This window comes from Loxodonta africana, chromosome 14 (genome assembly GCF_030014295.1).
Source record: "Loxodonta africana isolate mLoxAfr1 chromosome 14, mLoxAfr1.hap2, whole genome shotgun sequence".
In the NCBI taxonomy this organism is placed as follows: domain Eukaryota; kingdom Metazoa; phylum Chordata; class Mammalia; order Proboscidea; family Elephantidae; genus Loxodonta; species Loxodonta africana.
The window spans coordinates 57,215,287-57,236,259 of NC_087355.1; the positions used below are offsets into that span (position 1 = coordinate 57,215,287).

The 20,973-nt window shown below is 38.1% G+C and overlaps 2 protein-coding genes across 14 annotated transcripts in view; one reads left to right on the forward strand and one right to left on the reverse strand.

Annotated features, from left to right (window-relative positions):
- OXR1 (oxidation resistance 1) overlaps positions 1 to 4,328 on the forward strand; it is a 149,280-nt gene extending 144,952 nt beyond the window's left edge. For all 13 annotated transcript variants that reach the window (XM_064267998.1, XM_023545939.2, XM_023545941.2 and 10 more), the window contains one exon: positions 855 to 4,328. In XM_064267998.1, the coding sequence (XP_064124068.1) occupies positions 855 to 990 (136 nt within the window). In that variant the 3' untranslated portion in view covers positions 991 to 4,328. The remainder of the gene's footprint in view (positions 1 to 854) is intronic.
- A 5,221-nt stretch (positions 4,329 to 9,549) lies between these two features.
- On the reverse strand, positions 9,550 to 20,036 carry ABRA (actin binding Rho activating protein). Its single transcript, XM_003408431.4, has 2 exons — positions 19,094 to 20,036; positions 9,550 to 10,204 (listed from the first exon to the last, which is right to left on the reverse strand). Exons 1-2 carry the CDS (start codon positions 19,759 to 19,761, stop codon positions 9,727 to 9,729), a joined length of 1,146 nt encoding a protein of 381 aa, XP_003408479.1. The 5' UTR covers positions 19,762 to 20,036; the 3' UTR covers positions 9,550 to 9,726.
- Between the last annotated feature and the right edge of the window lie 937 nt (positions 20,037 to 20,973).

Here is a 20,973-nt window from a genome sequence, read left to right on the forward strand (position 1 = left end):
TTTCTCTGCTTAAACAGAAATACAGCTCTATACCTAGGACTAGATGTATAGTTAATGTGTTAACTATGTGCCTGCTGCTGTTTTTCGTCTGGAATGATTTATTGGTTGCAGAGAATAAGTAAACCATTGCTTTATTTTGTTCCCAGGTAGAATTTAAATTAAAAAAAAAAAAAACTTAAAGGATGCATAGGCCAGTCCTCTTCAGCACAGGACAGTTAACTCTTAAGATGTCATGTGACTCTTATTGACCAACCCGAAGGTCGGAAGTTATAGCCATTGAAATTTTAGAGTTGTATAGGCCTTAAGAAATTTTTTTAAATAATTGACAGGTTGCTCCCCAGAAGGATTAAATCACTTCACCCAGTTTCACATAGATAGTGATCAGCTGAATCCACACAGGCCTTCTTGATCCCAGACCATTTTTTTTTTAACCACTGAACCATAACAACCTGTATTTTTAAAAATCTCTTGAACTCTGGCTCAGCTCTGCTGGTTTGATATCTTAGATAAATATGGAGAATCTCCAAGGGTTACGGTATCTGAACATTGTTATTCATTAGTCTTTGTCCACTCCCCTCTTCTCTTACATAGAAAAAAATTCCTATCATAGCCCTGTTTTTCCCCCGAGTTATACATTCCAGCTAGATAAATTAGACCATATTATCTTCTAAGTTTCTGTTATTCCTGCTTCTTTCTTGGCCTTTCTGCTTGATAAAGAATTTCAGTATCACATCTTTATTCATTTAAAGGCTTCTCAAATGGAGCTCTTTTGCCACCCAATTATTATTTTACAATTTAGGGCATAAGTATTAAGAGATTGTTATATAACTTTTTTTTTTATAAATGTATTGCAGGGGAGAATTTGCTCTTTGGCTGGATGGAGATCTCTACCATGGAAGAAGCCATTCTTGTAAAACGTTTGGGAATCATACACTTTCTAAGAAGGAAGATTTCTGTATCCAAGACATTGAAATCTGGGCATTTGAATAAATATACAGTGCTCTCTGTCTTAGCAGGATAATGCCCCACACCTGACATGGCCAAGCATTGTTTTGAAAGTTCAAGTAGCAATACAATGTAACATGTCACTAGTGTTTTAAAATTAGTCCGTAACACTACTTATGACAGCTATAATTTTGGAGTTTATTTTAAAATCATGTTTCTGTCCCAAAGTTCTTTAGGTTTAGACCGTGGCCTGGATCTGTGTAGCATAACAGCTTGGGTTTGGTCAGAATTTTGACATCATTTTGATCGTAGTGACCACCTCATCTACAATCCATGTTATCCCAATCTCCTAATAGGATGGTGCTCTTTCGTTGAACCTATTTTGGTTTATTATTTTTTTTTTCTGACAATATTGATTGTTTACTAGAGTAGTCTAACTGAGGTATTGAGGGCATGAAGACTAAATAGATATTACTTAATCAATATGAGGTTGACGCAGGTGAGTTTTGGACATGCTCAAGTTAGTTATTCTGAATGAGAACCACATGCCAAAATAATGCATACTCTGTAGACCACTGAGTTCTAGTTTTAAGTCACACTACGGCATTCTTTTTATTAATTTTGAAGGTATTCTCAATTTCATCTTACTAAAAATGAAACTTGAGGAGAATTCTGGTTGTAATAGACCACAGTGCACATGACTTGCAGGTTTGGGCGTATGCTTTCATCACTGAGTTATCTGATAAGCATTTATGAAATAACAAAGGAGAATGAGAACTTGATAATTCTATTGGATTTAATATATTAAGCCAGAAAATATAGTATTTACATATTTGTAGCTTAGCAGGGCATTATCCTAAGTATACAAACTATGAAACAGATGCATATTTCTTCAGTATTGTGTCAGATACACTGTTTTATAGTTCTGCTGTTCTAGCATTGTTGCACACCAACCCTCAAAATATAGTTTATTCCTGTTCAAAAGGAAAAAAAAAAAAAAAACACTTGTGATTTTTTAATTCAGTGGTATATGTTATTAATTACCCTTAGCATTTGCTCTTATAAAAGGGCAGTGATTGTAGTTGACAATATTGTAACTCAGTAGATTGTGGAATATGCAAACTTACTGTCAAGTGACCTCAAAAAAATAAAAAGATAGACTATACTAGTAGTTCTTATCCTCTTTTGTAGGAAAACCAATAATAAGCCATTGTGGCAATAATTCATCAGTTAATTTCAAGCTTCGTGTTATGCAAAAAAATAAAAATCTACAAAACCCTGCTGTTATACATGTGACAGTGACTTTGTGCTGAAATTTCAGCTATTCCAGATAAATGTTGTATATTATATTGTAAATTAATGTTTAAAAGTAGATTTGTTCTCATAGGAAGTGTTGATTGCCAGGCTGCTTATAGCACTTTGAATTATTCTAAAAATGAAATTACAGGCCAAATATGTTGGCTTAAGTAGTTTTAGTTGTATAGCACTTGAATATATTTAGTTCTTTTGAAAGTTTAAGTAATTATCTAAAGAAAGCATAATGCTAATGGGAAAAAAATGTGATGTTCTATTGTAATATGCTATTGCTGAATCTGAATAGAAATCCAGGGCATCATTTCCTTGTCTATGTAAAGCTCTCTCTGTATAAATTAGTAACGGTATATAGATTAAATGTTTACAGTATAAGCAATTGTAAATAAATATATCTGTTTTTTTTTTTTTTTTTCCCTTTTTGTCTTCCACAGCAGTATTATTGTCTTTGTGGAGTTGACTAACCACAAAAAAAAAAAAAAAAAATCCTGTAATTGATTTCAATTACAATAAGGTCATAGCGGTGTACACCAAATAAAATTAAATACATATATATATACACATTTGAGTTTGGCTTTATTGAATATTAAATTACTTTCATAACCTAAGAAATCTTTTATTAAATATGCTGCTATCTTCTGTGTATAAAAATGCTTGTAGTTGCCTGTATTAATGTGATGATGGTGGTGGTGATGGAAGAGTGCGTCCCAGGTGGAGGAAGTACGGCAGTTTAGAAAATGAAGATGTTCGATAGCACTTGGCGTGTGGGAGAGTGAGAGTCAGTTGATATTTCTAAAGTATGTTGTTTTTTGTTGGAAGGTCTGTAATAGAGTTAAGTTCCGTGTCATTAAGAGTTTTGTTGTATGCGATGCCAAGAAATTTTTTTTTTTTTTTTTTTTAACCCTGTAGGAGCAATTGGGAACATTGAGTGGAGGACTGATATGATCAAATTTGCATTTTAGGAGGATCACTGTGGAAAATAGATTAGTAGAGAAAAAAACTAGAAACAAGGTGGCTGATAAACAAGCCTGTAGTATATAGTACAGAGAAAAAATTATGAGACCTGAATGAGAATAGTGCAGTGGTGATAAGGAGACATGAATTTGAAAGAAATTTAGAAATTAGGATTGATAGCATTTGGTTATTGATTGGATATCAGAGAGAACAAATTAAGGATAGCTGTCAAGTTTCTTACTTAGAAATGGGCATATTATTCATCAAGATGGGTGATGTACAAAGAGAAGAAACAAGAAGAGGATGAGGAAATCACATTAGTTATGGACCCTATTGTATGATTTGAGAAATTGGAGATTAGATTTGGGGCGAGAGGGGCATTTACTATTCTATGCTAATAGGTAAAAAGATTTAAAAACAACATACAGGTAGATGTTGAAGTCATATCTTATACATGAGATGCCCTTGGAGGTTATGGAATGAAGTGAAAAGAGGATGCCTGAGGTAGAATTCAGGGTTATAGTTTTATTATGTGACAGGCAGATGAAAATGTTCTAAGCTTCCATCTCAAGAGACTAGAATTAAAAAAAAAAAAAAGATTGCCATCGAGCTGATTCCATCTGAGAGCAACCCGATAGGACAGAGTACAACTGCCCCATAGAGTTTCCAAAGAGCACCTGGTGGATTCAAACTGCTAACCTTTTGGTTAGCATCCGTAGCATTTAACCACTGCGCCACCAGGGCTTCCAATAAGAACAGCAAATTAAAGCAAAAGAAAACAGAAGACAGACCAAGATAAAAATGTGAGCAGAAATTACATTAACAACAAATGTATAGTACAGAACATCTCTGAAAATGTTAATAAAATCGTGAACTCCTAGCAAGATTGAGCAAGAAAAAAAAATTACATTGTTGGGAGTTTAAGAGGAGACACCATTACAACCTATAAATCTGTGAAAATTTTTGAATCAATAAGCTTGACAATCTAGGTGAAACTGAAAAATATTTTGGAAAACTATTAAATCTGACCCAAGAAGAAATAAAAATTTTGTATTACGGGAACTGACTCTGTTCATTTAAAAAAAAAAAAAAAACCTTCCCACAAAAATCCCAGGCCCAGATAGTTCCACTAGTTAATTCTTCTAAGTATTTAAGGAAGAAAGACTATCACTCTTACTCTTCCAGGGCCATACTTCTCAAATTGTTTTTTGAAGCTACCACAACCTCGATACCAGAAACCTTATAATTCTTACCAAAAGAGAAAATTACAGAACCATCTCTCTTGTGAATATAGATGCAAAAATCCTAAATACAATATTAGCAAATAAAATAGTATAACTAAATTGGGCTTATTCTAGGAAAGCAGGAGTAATTAAACATTTGAAAATTAGTGTCATTTAGCACAACAGAAAAAGGAAAAAAATTACATAACCGTCTTTATGAAAGCAAAATAAGTATTTGCTTAAATTTAAATTCAATACCCGTTTATGACTTCCAAAAAAAAAAAAAAACTTAGCAAACTAAAAAAAAGGGGAATCTTCCTTAGTCTGATAAAAAAAATTACCCTTGAAAAAATATACAGAAAGCTTCGTATTTAATGGTGAATTATTGAATCTGTCTCTCCAAGATAGGCCACAAGACAAAGTTAATTGCTATCTCACTTCCATTTAGCATTGTTCAGGAACTTCTAACCAGTGCATTGAAGAAAGAAAAAAATGCATAAGGACTGGGGAAAGAAGAAATTTAAATGCCATTTATAGATAAGATGATTGTGGACATAAAATCCTAAAAAGGATCAAACTACTAAAATTAATCAGTCGATTTAGCAATGTCACTGAATACAAGTTCAAAAAACAAAATTAAAAAAAACCCTTCATTTTTATGTACAAACAACAAATAGAAAACGAAGTTTAAAAAGATACCATTTCTAATGCCATTGAAAACATCAGATATGTAACAAAAGATGTGCTAGACCTCTAAACCCAAAACTAAAAGTTGTGACAAAGACCAAATTAGGAAGCATATACCATACTTCTGATTTGGAAGACAACAGTGAAGGATGTCAGTTCTGTCAATTGATCTATGACGTATTTGAGTTACACGAACTGTACGTACTACTTCCTTTTTTTTTAGTACATCGGAGACCCTGGTGGCATAGTGATTAAGAGTTCAACTGCTAACCAAAAGGTCAGTGGTTCAAATCCATAACCTGCTCCTTAGAAGCCCTATGGAACAGCTCTGCTCTGTCTATATGGTCACTATGAGTTGGAGTCAACTCCACGGTAATGGGATATCAGTAGTAATATTACAGTGAAAGGATTACCTGGAGCTTTTTTTCTGAACTAAATCAGGGGCTGCAGTTGCTTGAAAATATGGATCCAAACGATGATGGCTTTGCTGAAGTTGATAAGCAGATTTAGGAAGGAGTGAGATGTTACTACAAAGTATATGAAATAAAAAGGGACCATACAGACAATTCTCCCTAATTTTTTCTGACTAGAAATGCCACCCCGAATCTCAGGGATAATCCAGATGGCCCAGAATCTACCACAGTGGAGTTATTACTGCAACTGATTCGCCAACATCATCCAACTTCTTCATTGTCAGAGTAAATTTTTTTATGATTTGTATATTTTTTAATGCATGTATTAAAATATATCTGTAAGTGTATATGCAATGTTTCCAACCCACAAAGGAAAAGATTGGATTTATAAAGATACAGATAATAAAAGGCAATAATAATGAAAAACTAAAAAACAAATGAGGTATTTGACTTAGAACCGATTTACGACAGAGTTGTTGGAACAGAACCCCGTAGTAAGTCAGGAACTAGTTGTATATTCAGTGAATATCTCAGGTTTATTTTCATGTAAATTAAACTGATTATGGAATTTATATGGAAATATAAAGGACAAAGAATAGCTAAGGCAATAGTGAAGACGGAGGTGATGGTCTAAAATACCAAATAACAAGATCTTTTAAAAAGCTGAGTAAGACGATGTTGTAGTACGTGTATACACAAAGAAATGGTCAAAATCAAAAGTCCAGAAAACACCTTCACAGCCACCTGATTTTTTTAAAAAGATGACACTGCTGCACAGTAGAGATGATAGTTTTCAGTAAATGGTGCTGGATTAATTGAATATCTGTATGGAACAGAAAGTCTTGGCTCATCTAACATCGTTTACAGATTGTATATCTAAATGTGAAAGGTAAAACAAAGCTATTTAAAAACAGGAGAAAATCTTCATGACGGGTGTATCTTAAATTTGTTGTTGTTAGGTGCCGTCGAGTCAGTTCTGACTCAACATGACCCTATGTGCAACAGAACGAAACACTGCCCGGCCCTGTGCCATCCTCACAATCATTGTTATGCTTGAGCCCATTGAAGCCACTGTGTCGATCCATCTTTTGAGGGCCTTGCTCTTTTTCGCTGACCCTCTAGTTTACCAAGCATGATGTCCTTCTCCAGGGACCAATCCCTCTTGATAACACGTCCATAGTATGTAAGACGTAGTCTCAATAAATGGGATATGAAAAGTCACATCTACATGGAAGGACAACTTTATTTAGCATGGACTAGATGGTCTCCTGCTCCTCTTGAACAGAGTGGCACAGCAGTCCTTTCCTGAGCATGAGTTCCCATTGATACAATTCTAGTTTACACAGAATTAACTCCTATGTCATGAGAAACAGCACCAGTATTCTTCCTTTATTCCCATTGGTAGTAGTTACAAAAAGAAGGAACTAGAGTTTGGGAAGAGAAAGGAGAAAGCAGAAGGCAAACTAGGTGGAGCCTCATTATGCAGGACAGTGTGGAAAGAATAATAAACCTCATACTGAGAATGTGCTTCTTAAGTGAGCAGAGGGATAAAATGGTGAACTTGGGAATCAGGAAGTCCATAGAACTTTATAAAAGCTTGTAAAAGTTTGTAAAGGCTGGAAGGCATCAAACACTTGAATGGAGGTCCAGAAGAAGGGAAAAAATATATTTGAACAGAGCAAAACCCTTTTAACGTCAGATTGGAAGTCTGGAAAAACAAAACCCTGATGATCTGGAAGTCAGTCGCACAGCCCTCATTACTGTGAATTTAGGATCACCAGTGGTAAAGTTTTTATTTGGTTTAGTGGTAAACTGCTGTTGGTAACACATTTTATGTGCTATCATATATTGTTTTGGTGACTAAAAATATCTATAAAAGATTTTCATTAGCCCATTTGTGACCTGAGCTCCACTTGTTTTCCTTTTTGTCAAAATGTCCCAAATTTTTCAACTATGGATTTATCTCATCATGGGCTTTTTTGTTGTTTGTTTGCTTTTTACTGTGGTAAGATAAATGTAACAAAGCATTTGCCAATTCAGCCAATTTTACATGTACAATTCAGTGGCATTAATTATGTTCACCACATTGTACAACCATCGCCACTGTTGTTTTTTTTTTTTTTTCATTTTTTCAGTGCACCTTAGGCAATACTATCATTTGGTTGATAGAGAATCTTTTTTGATTGCCAAACCTGGAAACAGTAGCATGACAATGAAATGAAATACCATAGGCATAAAGCACAATAAAGCAGAAAAATCTACAAGCTATGAGTATAACAAGCCAGCTCTTATGATGATACCTACCTAACGAGGTACTTGTCAGAAGTGCCTGTCACCTAGAAGGCATTTTCCTCTGAGCAAACTAGCTTTCCATCTTTATAGCCACACTTTGCTCAGAAGAGCGTTGGTTAATATAGAGTCTCTGAAAGAGGACTTTACACTATCCTCAAATTCAAACTAATTGAACTTTGAGTAATCTATGTCAGTGCCTGTATAAACTGTTACAGATTTGAATATATATAAAGAGAACTCCTGAAGCCTTGGTCTAAGTACTCTACTGATGCCGATACCCCAGTTGCACTCTGTAATTTTGTTGTATTTCATACACAAGAGGTATTGTGGAATGTAACCTAAAAACGGCAGTATATAAGCAAAAACAAAGTACAAGAAAATTTTTTATTGTGCCATTTGCCTTTAAATTTTGACATAAGTTTCACTGTTGTGATAGAAGCATACATTTTATATGCAATTCTAGTCATTATAAATCTATTGTGGAAACAAAAACGCATATACTTTCTTCTTTAAGAAGATATATGAACTTTCAGTTTGAAAGAGAATCATACGTGAAAACAGATCATTTCTGTAGTAGTTTAAGCTATACTTTATTTTAAACCTAACACCGAACAATTGTGATTGCATTGTTTTGAGATGTCACAACTTGACATTAATTAATCTAGTTAACACCAAAATGCTATAATATCAATGCATTTTATTAACTTTCATTGAATTCAGTAAGAATTATCATCTGACATTTTTTCCGTTTTTATAATTATATATTTTAAAAAACTAGACCCGTTACTGGTGAGTCGATTCGGATTCACACCGACCTTATAAGTTAAAATTATATCAAGTATGTTAAATGTATTCATTAAAAAAAAAAAGCTGGACAACAGGATAACAGATGAGTGCCAATTTTTTCTTTGCCACTGCATTAAAGAACTGCTTTTTTACTTTGGCCAGGTTAATATTGCTGTCTTAGGACTTTCAGACACTTCATAAAGTTTTCTTTGTTACAACATGAGGCAAATGAAAATGTTTCAAATCCATTTCTAATTTACCCATTTACCCAGATTCTATGAGATTCTTCTACGTAGAACACACTGTTTCATCATGGAATTTTCTGTATTTCTCTTTCATTGTTCATTGACATATAAATGTAAGCAGCATGATTGGTTTTGGGAAAAAAGATGCACTTCTCCAGGAAGTCCTCCAAAGGCAAGTACATCTGAATCTCCCACCTCTGCTCTACTCTGGGCAAAAGTGAACACAACCACCTTCTCTGCTGGCTCTCAGAGCACCAGTGGTGTGTTTTTATGCGACCTGCTCAAATCACAGGGAAAGAGGAAGGCTAACTCCTACCAGGAAACCTATTGAATACCAAGTCCACGGTGGAACTTCAACAATTTCAGCATCTTATTTTAAAACTTAACTTTTTATATATGTATTTTGTAAGTGATACTGTGATAAATAGTACAAACTTCTTGGAGTATTTTAAGGTTAGTTTTGCCAAACTTAATGGAAATGTTTCTATAGTTTTCTACTTAAAAATAATGTTGCCATCATAATATGTTCTGCTGGCCTTTACTTAAAGCCAATATTCTTCTTACATGTAATATTTGTTAATTAAACATCTACAATAATTTCTGCAATGAAGAGCCAAACGTTTTTGCCTAAAAGAGTAAGTGGATTATCAATACTGTTACATACTAATGACACCATGCTTTCTGAAATGCTTCATTGTATGCTTTTCAAGTCTTCAAATGTCATAGAAATAGAGCACTAAAAAGTCTTCAGGTAAAAATTATTTAATATTTACTAACTTATTACAGAGCAGTTTGCATTTTAATTGTGAAAGCATTAGCGTTTAGCATTAAGACAGTAATGGGTCAAGTTTGGCTTTTGTTATCAAAGGTTCATTCTAGTAGAGTAATCACGACATGGTCATCTCGGCCTTGCCATAGCATTTCTCCTTCAAAGTCTACCAGTCCATGCTTCCTGGCCCGCATGAGAATGCCCACTACTTTATCTGAAATGCGTACGTATCTGTCAAAGAGATCTCCAAAAGTAACCTGGACCTTGCCATCTCGTCTGTGGTGAGCCATTGTGCGGATAATGAAACACATGTCCATGATTTCTCTGTAGATGTGCTCCTCAGCTCGCTTGGCCCTTTCGGCAGTTTTGGTTCCCTCCTTGGGTCGGCCATAGCCCTCCTCTCCTTTGTGGAGGCGGGTGGACATGGCCAGCTCAGAATCAAATTCTTCACTGAAAGGATTGAGCTTCTGGGATTGTATGTGTTCATCAGCCCACTGCTGCCATCTCCCTTTCAAATTGCCCACTTGGCTGTACTTCCGTTGGGCCTTGCAGTTGAGTTTCTCTGTAAACCTGTTTGCCCTAAAAGGGGAGAAAGGGCGAAGAATCAACATAATGATATTTTAACACCCGATTATTGCTTCCCCTTTATACCTCCTGCCCACATGCATTTTAATGTAATTTTTTTCATGATAAAAAAGTGTACACATAATACAAAAATACCTAGAAATGAAAGAAGAAAAATCATACACAGTGCTACCATTTTCATTAATTCTGGTGTATATCTTCTACATTATTTTCTCTGAACAGAAGTAATGTTTTAAGCATTGTAATGATATTAAACTCTTAAATCCTCCTTACACATAGTTATGCAAATGTGTGTATCTTGAAAGCCGTGTGTTAATTACATTTTAGAATTAGAATCTTATCTATGCATTAAAGGAATCCACTTACAGGAATGCTGAGGCCTGTTTATTTCCCAAAGTAAGGCTTATTCCACCACACACACACTGCAATTTTCTCTCATGTAAATTTTTATATATAAATTTTTAATGAGAGCATATCTATACTAGCATCAGTGAGGCACCACAGATTTTAAAATATCAAGTTGTACAGATTGAAAACACCAGCTAGCAATGGTAACATTTACTGAACACTTATTACGTATTAGCTTTCTCCTACTTTTCATTAATATTCTCCACAACCATCCTATGAGATAGGTATTATATCCACTTCTCAGACGAGGAAACTGAGGCCAGAGAAGTAACATGCTTTAAGTCACAAAGCTCTTAAGTGTTAGAGCTGGGATATGATCCAAAGTTAAACCTGGCCCCAGAACCCATGTTCATAACTACTATGAAATACTGCCCTAAATCAGTGACAGAGCCAGAATTTGAACCCAAAACTGTCCGGGGCCAAAATCATTGTTCTTTCCACTCATGCAGTGATGCCACTGGCACAGTTTCTAACAAATGAATGTGTGTTTCAAACATGTGTGAGTCTGTCCTTGGAATTTGGAGTGCATTTTCCTATTAAAAAAAGAAATGGAAAGTGTAGGCCAGTAATGTTATGAGAGTATACACCTAATTATAAAGTTTGCCTTTAAAAGACTTCCCTGTCATTTTTGTATCTCCCTCCAAAACCTGTTGCTGTTGAGTGGATGCCAACTCATAGCAACCCTACAGGACAAGGTAGAGCTGCCCCACAGGGTTTCCAAAGAGGGGCTGGTGGATCGAACTGCCGACCTTTTGGTTAGCAGTCAAGCTCCTAACCACTATGACACCAGGGCTCCATCTCACACCAACCTCCTAGTTATTTTTCCTACATCTCTTTATCTTAATGGGTAAACCATGAACTCTTGGATTTGTACTCCTCATCCTCACAAGTGGCCCACTGTCCTCCTCCCTCAAACCAAGTGGCATCCTTACTGAAGCATCGGATTGGAGAGTAGTGTTGAAACTACTTATTGAATGGAAAGCCTGTCCTTGCTATTCAGACTCTCACAATTTGATATTCAAAAGACAAGAACAGATCAGATTTGGGTATCCCTCAGAGTCAAACTCACTTTCTGAAACCTAGTTATCCAAATGGAGGAGCTAAACACCTAAGAATAGGGAGGCACGCATACTTGAATTAGTATTTTTTGCCAAGAGGAGTGATGTCCACTAGATGGCGAGCTTTCATAAATTCTCATTCTGTTAACGGTTCTGAATTCCTAGCGCTCTGCTCCTAACCGAAAGGTTGGCACTTTGATAGGAGCCTTGGTGGCTCAGTGGTGAAGAGCGCCTCTGATAACCGAAACCTCAGCTCGGATCCACCAGGTGCTCAGCGGGAGAAAGAAGGGACAGTCAGCGCCTTAAAGATTACAACCTTGGGAACCCTACGGACAGTTCTACTCTGTCATATAGGGTCCCTATGAGTAGGAATCAACTTGACAGCAACGGGTTTGGGTTTGGTTTTGGTTACTTGCTAGACTCAGCTTCAGCCTTAAAGTAGAATTTGAACTGAGAATACACTACTACATACAATAACGCTATGATTTATTGTAGCCACATGGACCAAAAAAAAAAAAAGTATGACAAAATTAAATGGAAAATAAAGCAGCGTACAAAACCTATACACACAGTTATATACGAAAAAAAAAAAAAAAAACCCAAACCCGTTGCTGTCGAATGGATTCCTACTCATAGTGACCCTATAGAACAGAGTAGAACTGCTTCATGGAGTTTCCAAGGAGCGCCTGGTAGATTTGAACTGCCGATCGTTTTGGTTAGCAGCTGCAGCATTTAACCACTATGCCACTAGCGTTTCCAGTTATATATACATATGAAAGAATACTAAGGGGAAGTTCACCTTAAATGGGTATTTTCTTATAAACGTTATGTATTGTTTTTATTTTTATTATTTTTTTAAGTATCAGGTTTAAATGTTAGAAAGTCTTTTACCCTGAATATCTTCTTGGTCAACAGATATAAGACTCAATATACCGGTTTATCCTGTTTTTGGTTTTTTAATTTAAATTTTTAAGTAAAAATGTAATAGTTTAGGCTAAGCATTAGAAAGACAGTCTAGTATAAATTTAAAGGAAGAAAACCAATATTCAATGACTGACACCTCAGCCATATTTTAGAATCCATCCATCGCCATCCAGCAGACCCATAGCAACCCTAGAGAGTAGAACTGCCCCATTGGGTTTCCAAGAAGGGGCTGGTGGGTTGAAACTGCTAACCTTTTGGTTAGCAGCCATATCGCTTAACCACTCCACCGCCAGGGCTCCATATTTTAGAATAGCAATATTCAAACCTGATAGATGAAGAAAATACTGAAGTTGTCAAAGATTTCATTTTATTTGGATCCACAATCAATGCCCATGGAAGCAGCAGTTAAAAAATCAAACAACGTATTACATTGGGCAAATTTGCTGCGCCTTTTGCAACACCTTTTTAAAGTTTTTTTTTCCTTTTTTTTAAAGTGTTGAAAAACAAAAACGTCACTTTGATGATTAAGGTGCACCTGACCCAAGGCATGATATTTTCAATTGCCTCATAAGCATGCATGTGAAAGCTGGACAATGAGTAAGGAAGATTAAAGAAGAATTGATGCCTTTGAATCATGGTGTTGGCGAAGAATACTGAGTACACCATGGACTGCCAGAAGAACACACAAATCTGTCTTGGAAGAAGTACAGCCAGATGCTCCTTAGAAGGATGGGGTGAGGAGGCATCATCTTACATACTTTGAACATGTTGTCAGGAGGGACCTGTCCCTAGAGAAGGACATCCTGCTTGGTAAAGTAGAGCATCAGTGAAAAAGAGGAAGACCCTCAACGAAATGGATTGATACAATGGCTGCAACAATGGGTTCAGACATAGCAACCATGTGAGGATGGCGCAGGACCAGGCAGTGTTTCATTTGGTTGTATATAGCCAGGGGTTACTAGGAGTCGGAACTGACTTGATGGTGCCTAACAAAAACGACAGCAATCCCAACCTACCTTCTTAGTCTCCTCATTTTTACTAAACCGATTTTCCTATAATCAATCAAAAATATTTCCCCCATCCCTCTATGTGCAAGGTAAGTAATTCTACTAAATATTATAAGCAATCCATCTTGGAAAGCCTAGCTTCATTCACTGAAAAAAGATTTTGAAAATTATTTCTTATCTGTCAACTCTAAAAATGACATCAGTTTGAGTGCTGCTTTCTTATCTGATTAGGACTCTTTAGCAAAATGATGAGACTATGATCCAACTGCATATTGGAACCATTTTTTTAGTAATAATTTTAATGGGCAAATTATTACATATGTCATAAAACCCACAGGAAATAAAAGTTCTAGAAGGTATATTTCAAACCTAATCAAGTTCATTGGCACTAAAACATTCTTCAGTAGGTGCCCTTCACCTGCATCAACAACTTTGAAATGTCAGGGGGCCTAGAGGCGAGCTTTTCTGGTCTAAGTCTTGAATCTGTGTGAACAACGTAGAGATCTGCTAGCATTGCCTCACTCCATCAATCTCCAGTAGAGGGTGCATCTCTCCTCCTTACCCAGGCACCCTTCTCAATCAGTAAAGCAAGGGACTTCAGCCACCTTCCCAGCATCTCAGAGAAATGCTGGGGTGAGTTTATTTCTCTGTGCATTGAATTGCTTGCTTTTCCCCACAGTCCGTGTAGCTAATTTTATTAAAGGAAGCGTGGAATCCATTGTGTCACATCAGAAGCATGGTAGCATGACAACTATGTTCAAATGGTAGTGTGAATATCAGCGATTATGCTCTCGATCATTATCAACTAGCTTTGAGAGCCAGGCCTATGACTCTCATTGCAGTTACCTTGTAATTATCCTTACAGTCTATGAAAAGGGTTCCAAGCTCTAGATAGGGGTGGGTAGTAGGAGGCCATAATTTTGCCTCAGTTTTTAGCTAAGTCCATCAATACAGTTGTGCCAAAGCACTGCACTTTGGAATTTAATGGGATTTCATTAATTAAGATGACACTTTCCTAACCATTTTATTCCCTTAGCCTATTCTCTAACTTGAGAGAGGCAGTCTAACATAGTGGTTAGTAACACCAGCTCTGCATCAGACTTCCCAACTTTACCACTTGATAAGCTGTATGTCTTCGATAAGTTTTTCAGTTCCCTTATCTATATGATGGCACCCTCATGCTCAGCTATTACTTTTTTTTTTTAATTAGAACTTGCAAGAGAGGTTGGGTGAGCGATTGGTATTTTAACCTTCCATCTTTACTCTGTGGGAGAGGGAGCTAATTCCCTTAGTCTAAAGGAATAGGACTGAAGGAGTAGTACAGTTATAAAATCAAAAGGCTGAGTATTTTAAAAAATAAGACAAAATATAAACCATTTTCACAGCAAAACCACTATAGGTAAAAAAATTTCTGCATTTTTTTTAACCAAATCTGAATTGTTTGTTTTTTTTATTATCCATAGAACATCTTAACCACCAAAAAAAAAAAACTCTTTCTATCTTTCTGCTTAAACATCCATGATACATAATTTTTTCCCTTTTGGGGATATGGGAGAAAGAGAGAATGGTGCCTGTATTAAAAAAAAATAAGCAAAAACAAAAACCTTTCATATTGGCTTGCTCAAGAATGCCACTCTCTGTCTCTCAAGCAATAATGATAGTCCCATCAGACAAGAAGTCCCATGAGTCTTCTTGTGAAATTTCCTGAGCACAAGTAGGACTACCATTGACATTAAAAGCTGCTGTTGCTATATACAGCAGTCTGGTACCCTGTGTACTCTAAGACTGGGGGAAAGGAACCAAAGAAGGAAAGAAGAGATTTAACTTGACTAGCCTTTTCCTCCCATCCCCATCCCAAACAGCCAAGCTCCTTGCACCATGAAGAGCCTGACTGACCCCATGCATTGTAACAGATACAGCATATTAAGCAACTCCTCTGGATCCATTGTTTTACCTACACAATATCATAGTAACTATGAAATATGACTGATCGTATCCTTTTTTTAGATGAGGACACAGAGGCTCAGGATTTGCCAAAGTAACCATGATTCATGTTTAATCATCTCTTATCCCAAGCTTCTGTACTCTCCGTCACACTCTGAAGGGGCCCGTGTACATGCCTGGTTTCAGGAACCTTGAGAAGAGTCCTGTGTGCCAGTTCCCACTTCTGAGTAAACCAGTTTAGAGCAGTGGTCAAGATCATGGGCTCCAATGCCAGAAAGCCTGGGTTCAAATGCATGAGCTATATAATCTTAAGTTCCCTAATATTCCTGTCTCATGTTCCCATCTATAAAATGAAGAGAATGATTGTGCCTGCTCCATGAGAGTGTTAAGAAGAGTAAGTGGATCAATACATGAAAATTGCTTAGACAAGTGACAAAGAAGAGTCCAGCTCTACCATGTGTAGGGGATTAACACCAACTCTTACCTCCCTGTTGCTGTTTTAGGTGCCATCGAATTGATTCCAACTCATAGCAACACCATGTGACAGAATAGAATTGCCTTGTAAAGTGTCCTAGGCTGTAACCTTGGTGGCAAGGACCCTAGTGGTGCAGTGGCTAAGTGCTAGGCTGCTAACCATAAGGTCAGCATTTCAAACGCATGGGAGAAAGATGTGGCAGTCTACTTTGGTCAAGATTACAGCCTTGGAATGCCTTTGAGGCTGTTCTACTCTGTCCTATAGGGTCGCTGTGAGTCAGAATCAGCTCCACAGCAATGGGTTTGGGATTTGGTAGTCTCGGTGGCTCAGCAGTAAAGCGCCGCCCACCAGCTACTCCAAGGGAGAAAAGACCTGATGATCTGCTCCCGTAAAGAAACTGTGCAGGGCAGTTCTACTCTGTCATATAGGGTCGACATGAATCTAAATCAACTCCATGGCACACAACAGTCTTTACAGAAGCAGATTGCCAAGTCTTTCTCCTACGGAGCCGGAGCCTGGGTGGGTTCCAACTGCTGACCTTTTTTAGTAGCCGAGCACTTAACCATTGCACCACCAGGACTCCTTCTCATCTCCTTACTTCTGGCCAATTTAGAAGGTGCCGACAATCCTTGTTCTGTTGGATTCAATTATTCAATTTCTTTTATCTCCTCTCTCCCATGAAAATCTACAGGGCCAGAAGTGAGACATAGGTCTGGTAAAATAGCTACTTCTGATGGTGAATTGCTAGATAAATGTAAGACCAAAACCAGACCAAATCCTCTGCTGTCCAGTTGATTCCGCCTCATACCGACCTCATAGGACAGAGTAGAACTGCCCCATGGGGTTTCCAAGGAGCAACTGGTGGATTCGAACTGTTGACTTTTTGTTTAGCAGCCGAGCTCTTAACCACTTCGCCAATGTAAGTAAAGTGTAAATCTAGACCCTCAGCACACCCTTGAGGCACCAGAGAGGATTAGCACCATGCCGGGTTTCAAAACATTGCATTGGGTGTCGGGCAGATCTTGGTTTAGTGAAGTCACCTAACTAACTTGCTAGGTCACCTTGCTAAATTTCAGAGGGATAATACCGATTTCATTGAGTTGTGAACGTGAAAGAAACAGTGCATGCAAAATACCCCGCACAGTACATGTCATATACACTGAATGTATGACACGCTGTTACATTTACTTAAGGTTGCCATTCTATTTTTCATGAAAAAACAAACAAACAAAAAAAAACCCGTTGCCGTCAAGTTGATTCCAACTCCTAGCAACCCTTTATGACAGAGTAAAACTGCCATAATGTTTCCAAGGAGTGGCTGGTGGATTCACACTGCTGACCTTTTGGTTAGCAGCCAAGCTCTTAACCACTATGCCGAAAGTTTGCAATATACAGTAGTTCTACTTCTATCAAAACACTTTTAAAGTCACCAACTGTACGACAGCTTTTTGTTAAATTAGGTAACCAATTTTGTGTTCTTTCTGTTTGCTTCACTAAACTCGTTGCTGTTAAGTGGCTTCTGACTCACAGTGGCCCAATAGGACAGAGTAGAACTGCCCCATGGGGTTTCCAAGGAGCAGTTGGTGGATTCAAGCTGCCCGCCTTTTGGATAGCAGCTGTAGCGCTTAACCACTGTGCCACCAGGGCCCTGGATGCTTCATTAGATGCTGGAAACACATCTAACTGTTCCCAGAGGGCGTCGGTTTATAAGCATTCATGACATCAGGGTCTTCTTCATGTTTTGATGCCCTGTGGTTGCAGAGTGAGACATCCTGACTTTATATTAAAGTGGAGCTGTTGTCTAAAATAAAACATGTGTTTCTTGACTGAATAAATGGCTCAGTTTGAGTCAATGTGTGTGTGTATTTATTTGACAACTAAATGTTTTAGGAATGGGATATTTTAATTACCTAGCTTTACTAGCATCTCTACTTACAAATAGCAAACTTCTTTTGTGAAAGTTTGAAAAGTTGCTAAGTAGTAGAATCTACATGTGTGATAATAGCTTTCATATATTGAATATACGTGGCAGGCACTGTGGTAAGTGTTTGGGAGCCTTAATCTCATTTACTTCTCCCAACAGGACAGAACCTATCCCGCAGGGTTACTACGAATGAGGACATCAGCTCAGAAAAAGAGCAGAGGGGGATTTGAACTTGAGTCTGTCTGGTTCTAGAGCTCACTCTCAATTTAGACAGCAGCCGCTCACCTGTTTACAGAGTTATAGAGATCTGTGTCCATGCATGCTATTTGGGTAGAAGTATCTCCTGGTGATATTACATATAGGCCAGAAACACTAGTAGTGTAGTGGTTAGGTGCTATGGCTGCTAACCAAGAGGTCAGCAGTTCAAACCCACCAGGCACTCCTTGAAAACCATATGCGGCAATGCTACTCTGTCCTATAGGGTCACTATGAGTTAGAATCGACTTGACAACAATGGGCTTGCTTTTTTTTTTTTTGGTTTTGGGCGAGGGTGAGATTTTCCTGATCAGTCTATCAGCAAGCGCTTTTTGTCTCCAGAAAAATAAGCCAATTTGTTATTCATTATATAATGACATAAAATTCACCCAAAACAGACACTTCTCTTTGTTGGCTTCATCCTTATTGAGGCTAAAACTTGGGTTTCAATTCAAAACAGAAAAGAGAAACAAAGTAGTATGGTCCTTGTCTGAGGTTGGCATGGCCTTTTTAGCTCAGGGGTGTGTGTCCAGATGTGACCTTCACTGTTTGCCCAATCTTTGAGATTCTCACTCTAACTTTGGTAGTACTTCCCTGTTCTCTTGGTTTCCAGAGCTGTTTGGGACTAGATGACAATTCTGGTAGAAGGAGGAGAGTAGTCCCTGCATGGTGCAAATGGTTAACTTGCTTGGCTGCTAACTGAAAGGTGGAAGGCTCAAGTCTACCCAGAGATGCCTTGGAAGAAAGGCTTGGCTATCTACTTCCAAAAGATCAACCACTGAAAACCCTATGGATCACAGTTCTACTCTGACACACATGGAATTTGCCATGTGTCAGAATAGACTGGACAGCAACAGTAATAAGGAGCAGAAGGGTACATTCACTTACTGGGAGGGCATGGGGCGTTTGATTCGGGCAGCAGTCACGTGCTCTCTTTCCTGCTTAGGCCGCTCCTCTGTCTCCCCTTCGTAGCCACTGTCCTCTGTGTCTATGCTGTCGCTCCTCCACTTGGGTTCATCCTGTTCCATCTCTTTCCAGCCTTGGGTCAGCTCAGACACCAGGTTGCCACACTTCCTCCTCCGCACTGGGGAGCCATGGCTGTGGAGGATTCTGTCGATGTCATCTTCTGGCTGCCCAGATTCAGGCAAGTCACCGTCCTTCTCGTACCTGTGGCTGAGGTGGCTCATGTCCCCTCCTCTCTCGTAAGCCTTGCTGACAACTGTTTTGGTCACCCCTTTCCTTTTGATATGGGAGGCCTCAGAGGTTCCCTCTGAGTTTTGTCCATCTCCATGTGCCTCTGGCTGTTGGGATGGAGGCTTTAGGACACTATGATCTTTCTGGAGGGGAGTGGGATGTATCACCGGTTTAGGAACTTGGGGTGGGTCCTGGGTCCCTCCAGGTTGCCAGCCTGCAGGCTCCTGGGCCTGCTTGATGCTGTTCTCATTTGCCCACTGCTGCCAACCTTGGGCCAACCTGAGTACCAGGGTGGCTGTGCGTACCTTCCGGAAGGGGCTCTTCGCTGGCCCTTCCTCCCCTTTCTTCTCTCCTGGAGCCATGCTACTCCCCTTCTCTGCAGATAGCCTGGGCACTGGCTGAAATGAGTACAGTCCGGTGAAGTGCCTGGGATTTAAATAGAAGCAGGGTGTGGGGTAGGAAGGAGAGCTTGGTGACGGTGGAAACTATGTTAAGCATTTCTTGCCAAGATGTGGTGCCTTCACTCTGACAGTGTTCTTTTTTTAAACTCTGACGGCTCCAGTTTCATCATGGCAGAGGGATATCTCTGCTGATAAAGGATGGTGATAGGCTCACTCCCTTCCTTCTCCAAGTGCCAGAGTGGAAATTACTAGATCCGATCATGTGCTCAGCCTTAAGTTTTTCTTGACCTTAAAATATGCTTGTACCATTTATAGGAGCATACAATATGTACACAAACTGTGCTAGGAACATTATAGGCTTGTTCTCTTTAAATGTCAATAGCACTCCAGATAGGACTTAATTAGCCCCATTTTATAGATGAGTAAAATAAAATGTAACTTTCTACAGCTAATAAGATCTGAGATTCAAACCCAGACCCACCTGATTCCAAAGCTTGTGCTTTTGCCACTACAGAATGTCGCCTTCCACTCCAGTTGTCAAAGGGTCTAAATTACCCTTTTCTTTTGTCTTAAACTCCATTAGAAATAGATCTTAGAAGTCATCTCATCCAACTTTCATTTTCCAGATGATAAAACGAAGGCCCAGATAAGTGAAGAGACCAAGGCCCAGATAGTTAGAGATACTTTTTCTAGTCCTAGGTTTGATTTATTTTATTGACAAGCCACGTTAATACACAAAAAGATGATAAAATTCTGGTCCAATCATTAAAAAAAATTTAAATTAAGAGAGCCGTGTGCACATTGAATTTTAGAGATTATTTTTACAATACACGTGTTCAAATATTTTGTAAAAAGAAAAGACCACTTATTTCAAGACAAAATAAATTAGAAATTTTTTTAACAACAAAACCTTACTTAGCAGGCTTTGGGGTCTATTGGAGACAAAACCACCCTTTTCAATCTTAAAACAAAGCCTGAAATATAATATGATTTTTAAAGGTCTGCAAAGCTGGGTCATTTGGACAGAAAACAAAACAAAACACCCATGAAGTGTAACCATAATAACTGTTGGCTGTCACGTCGATTCTGACTCATAGTGACCCTATAGGACAGAGTAGAACTGCCCCATAGAGTTTCCAAGGAGTGGCTGGTGGATTTGAACAGCTGACCTTT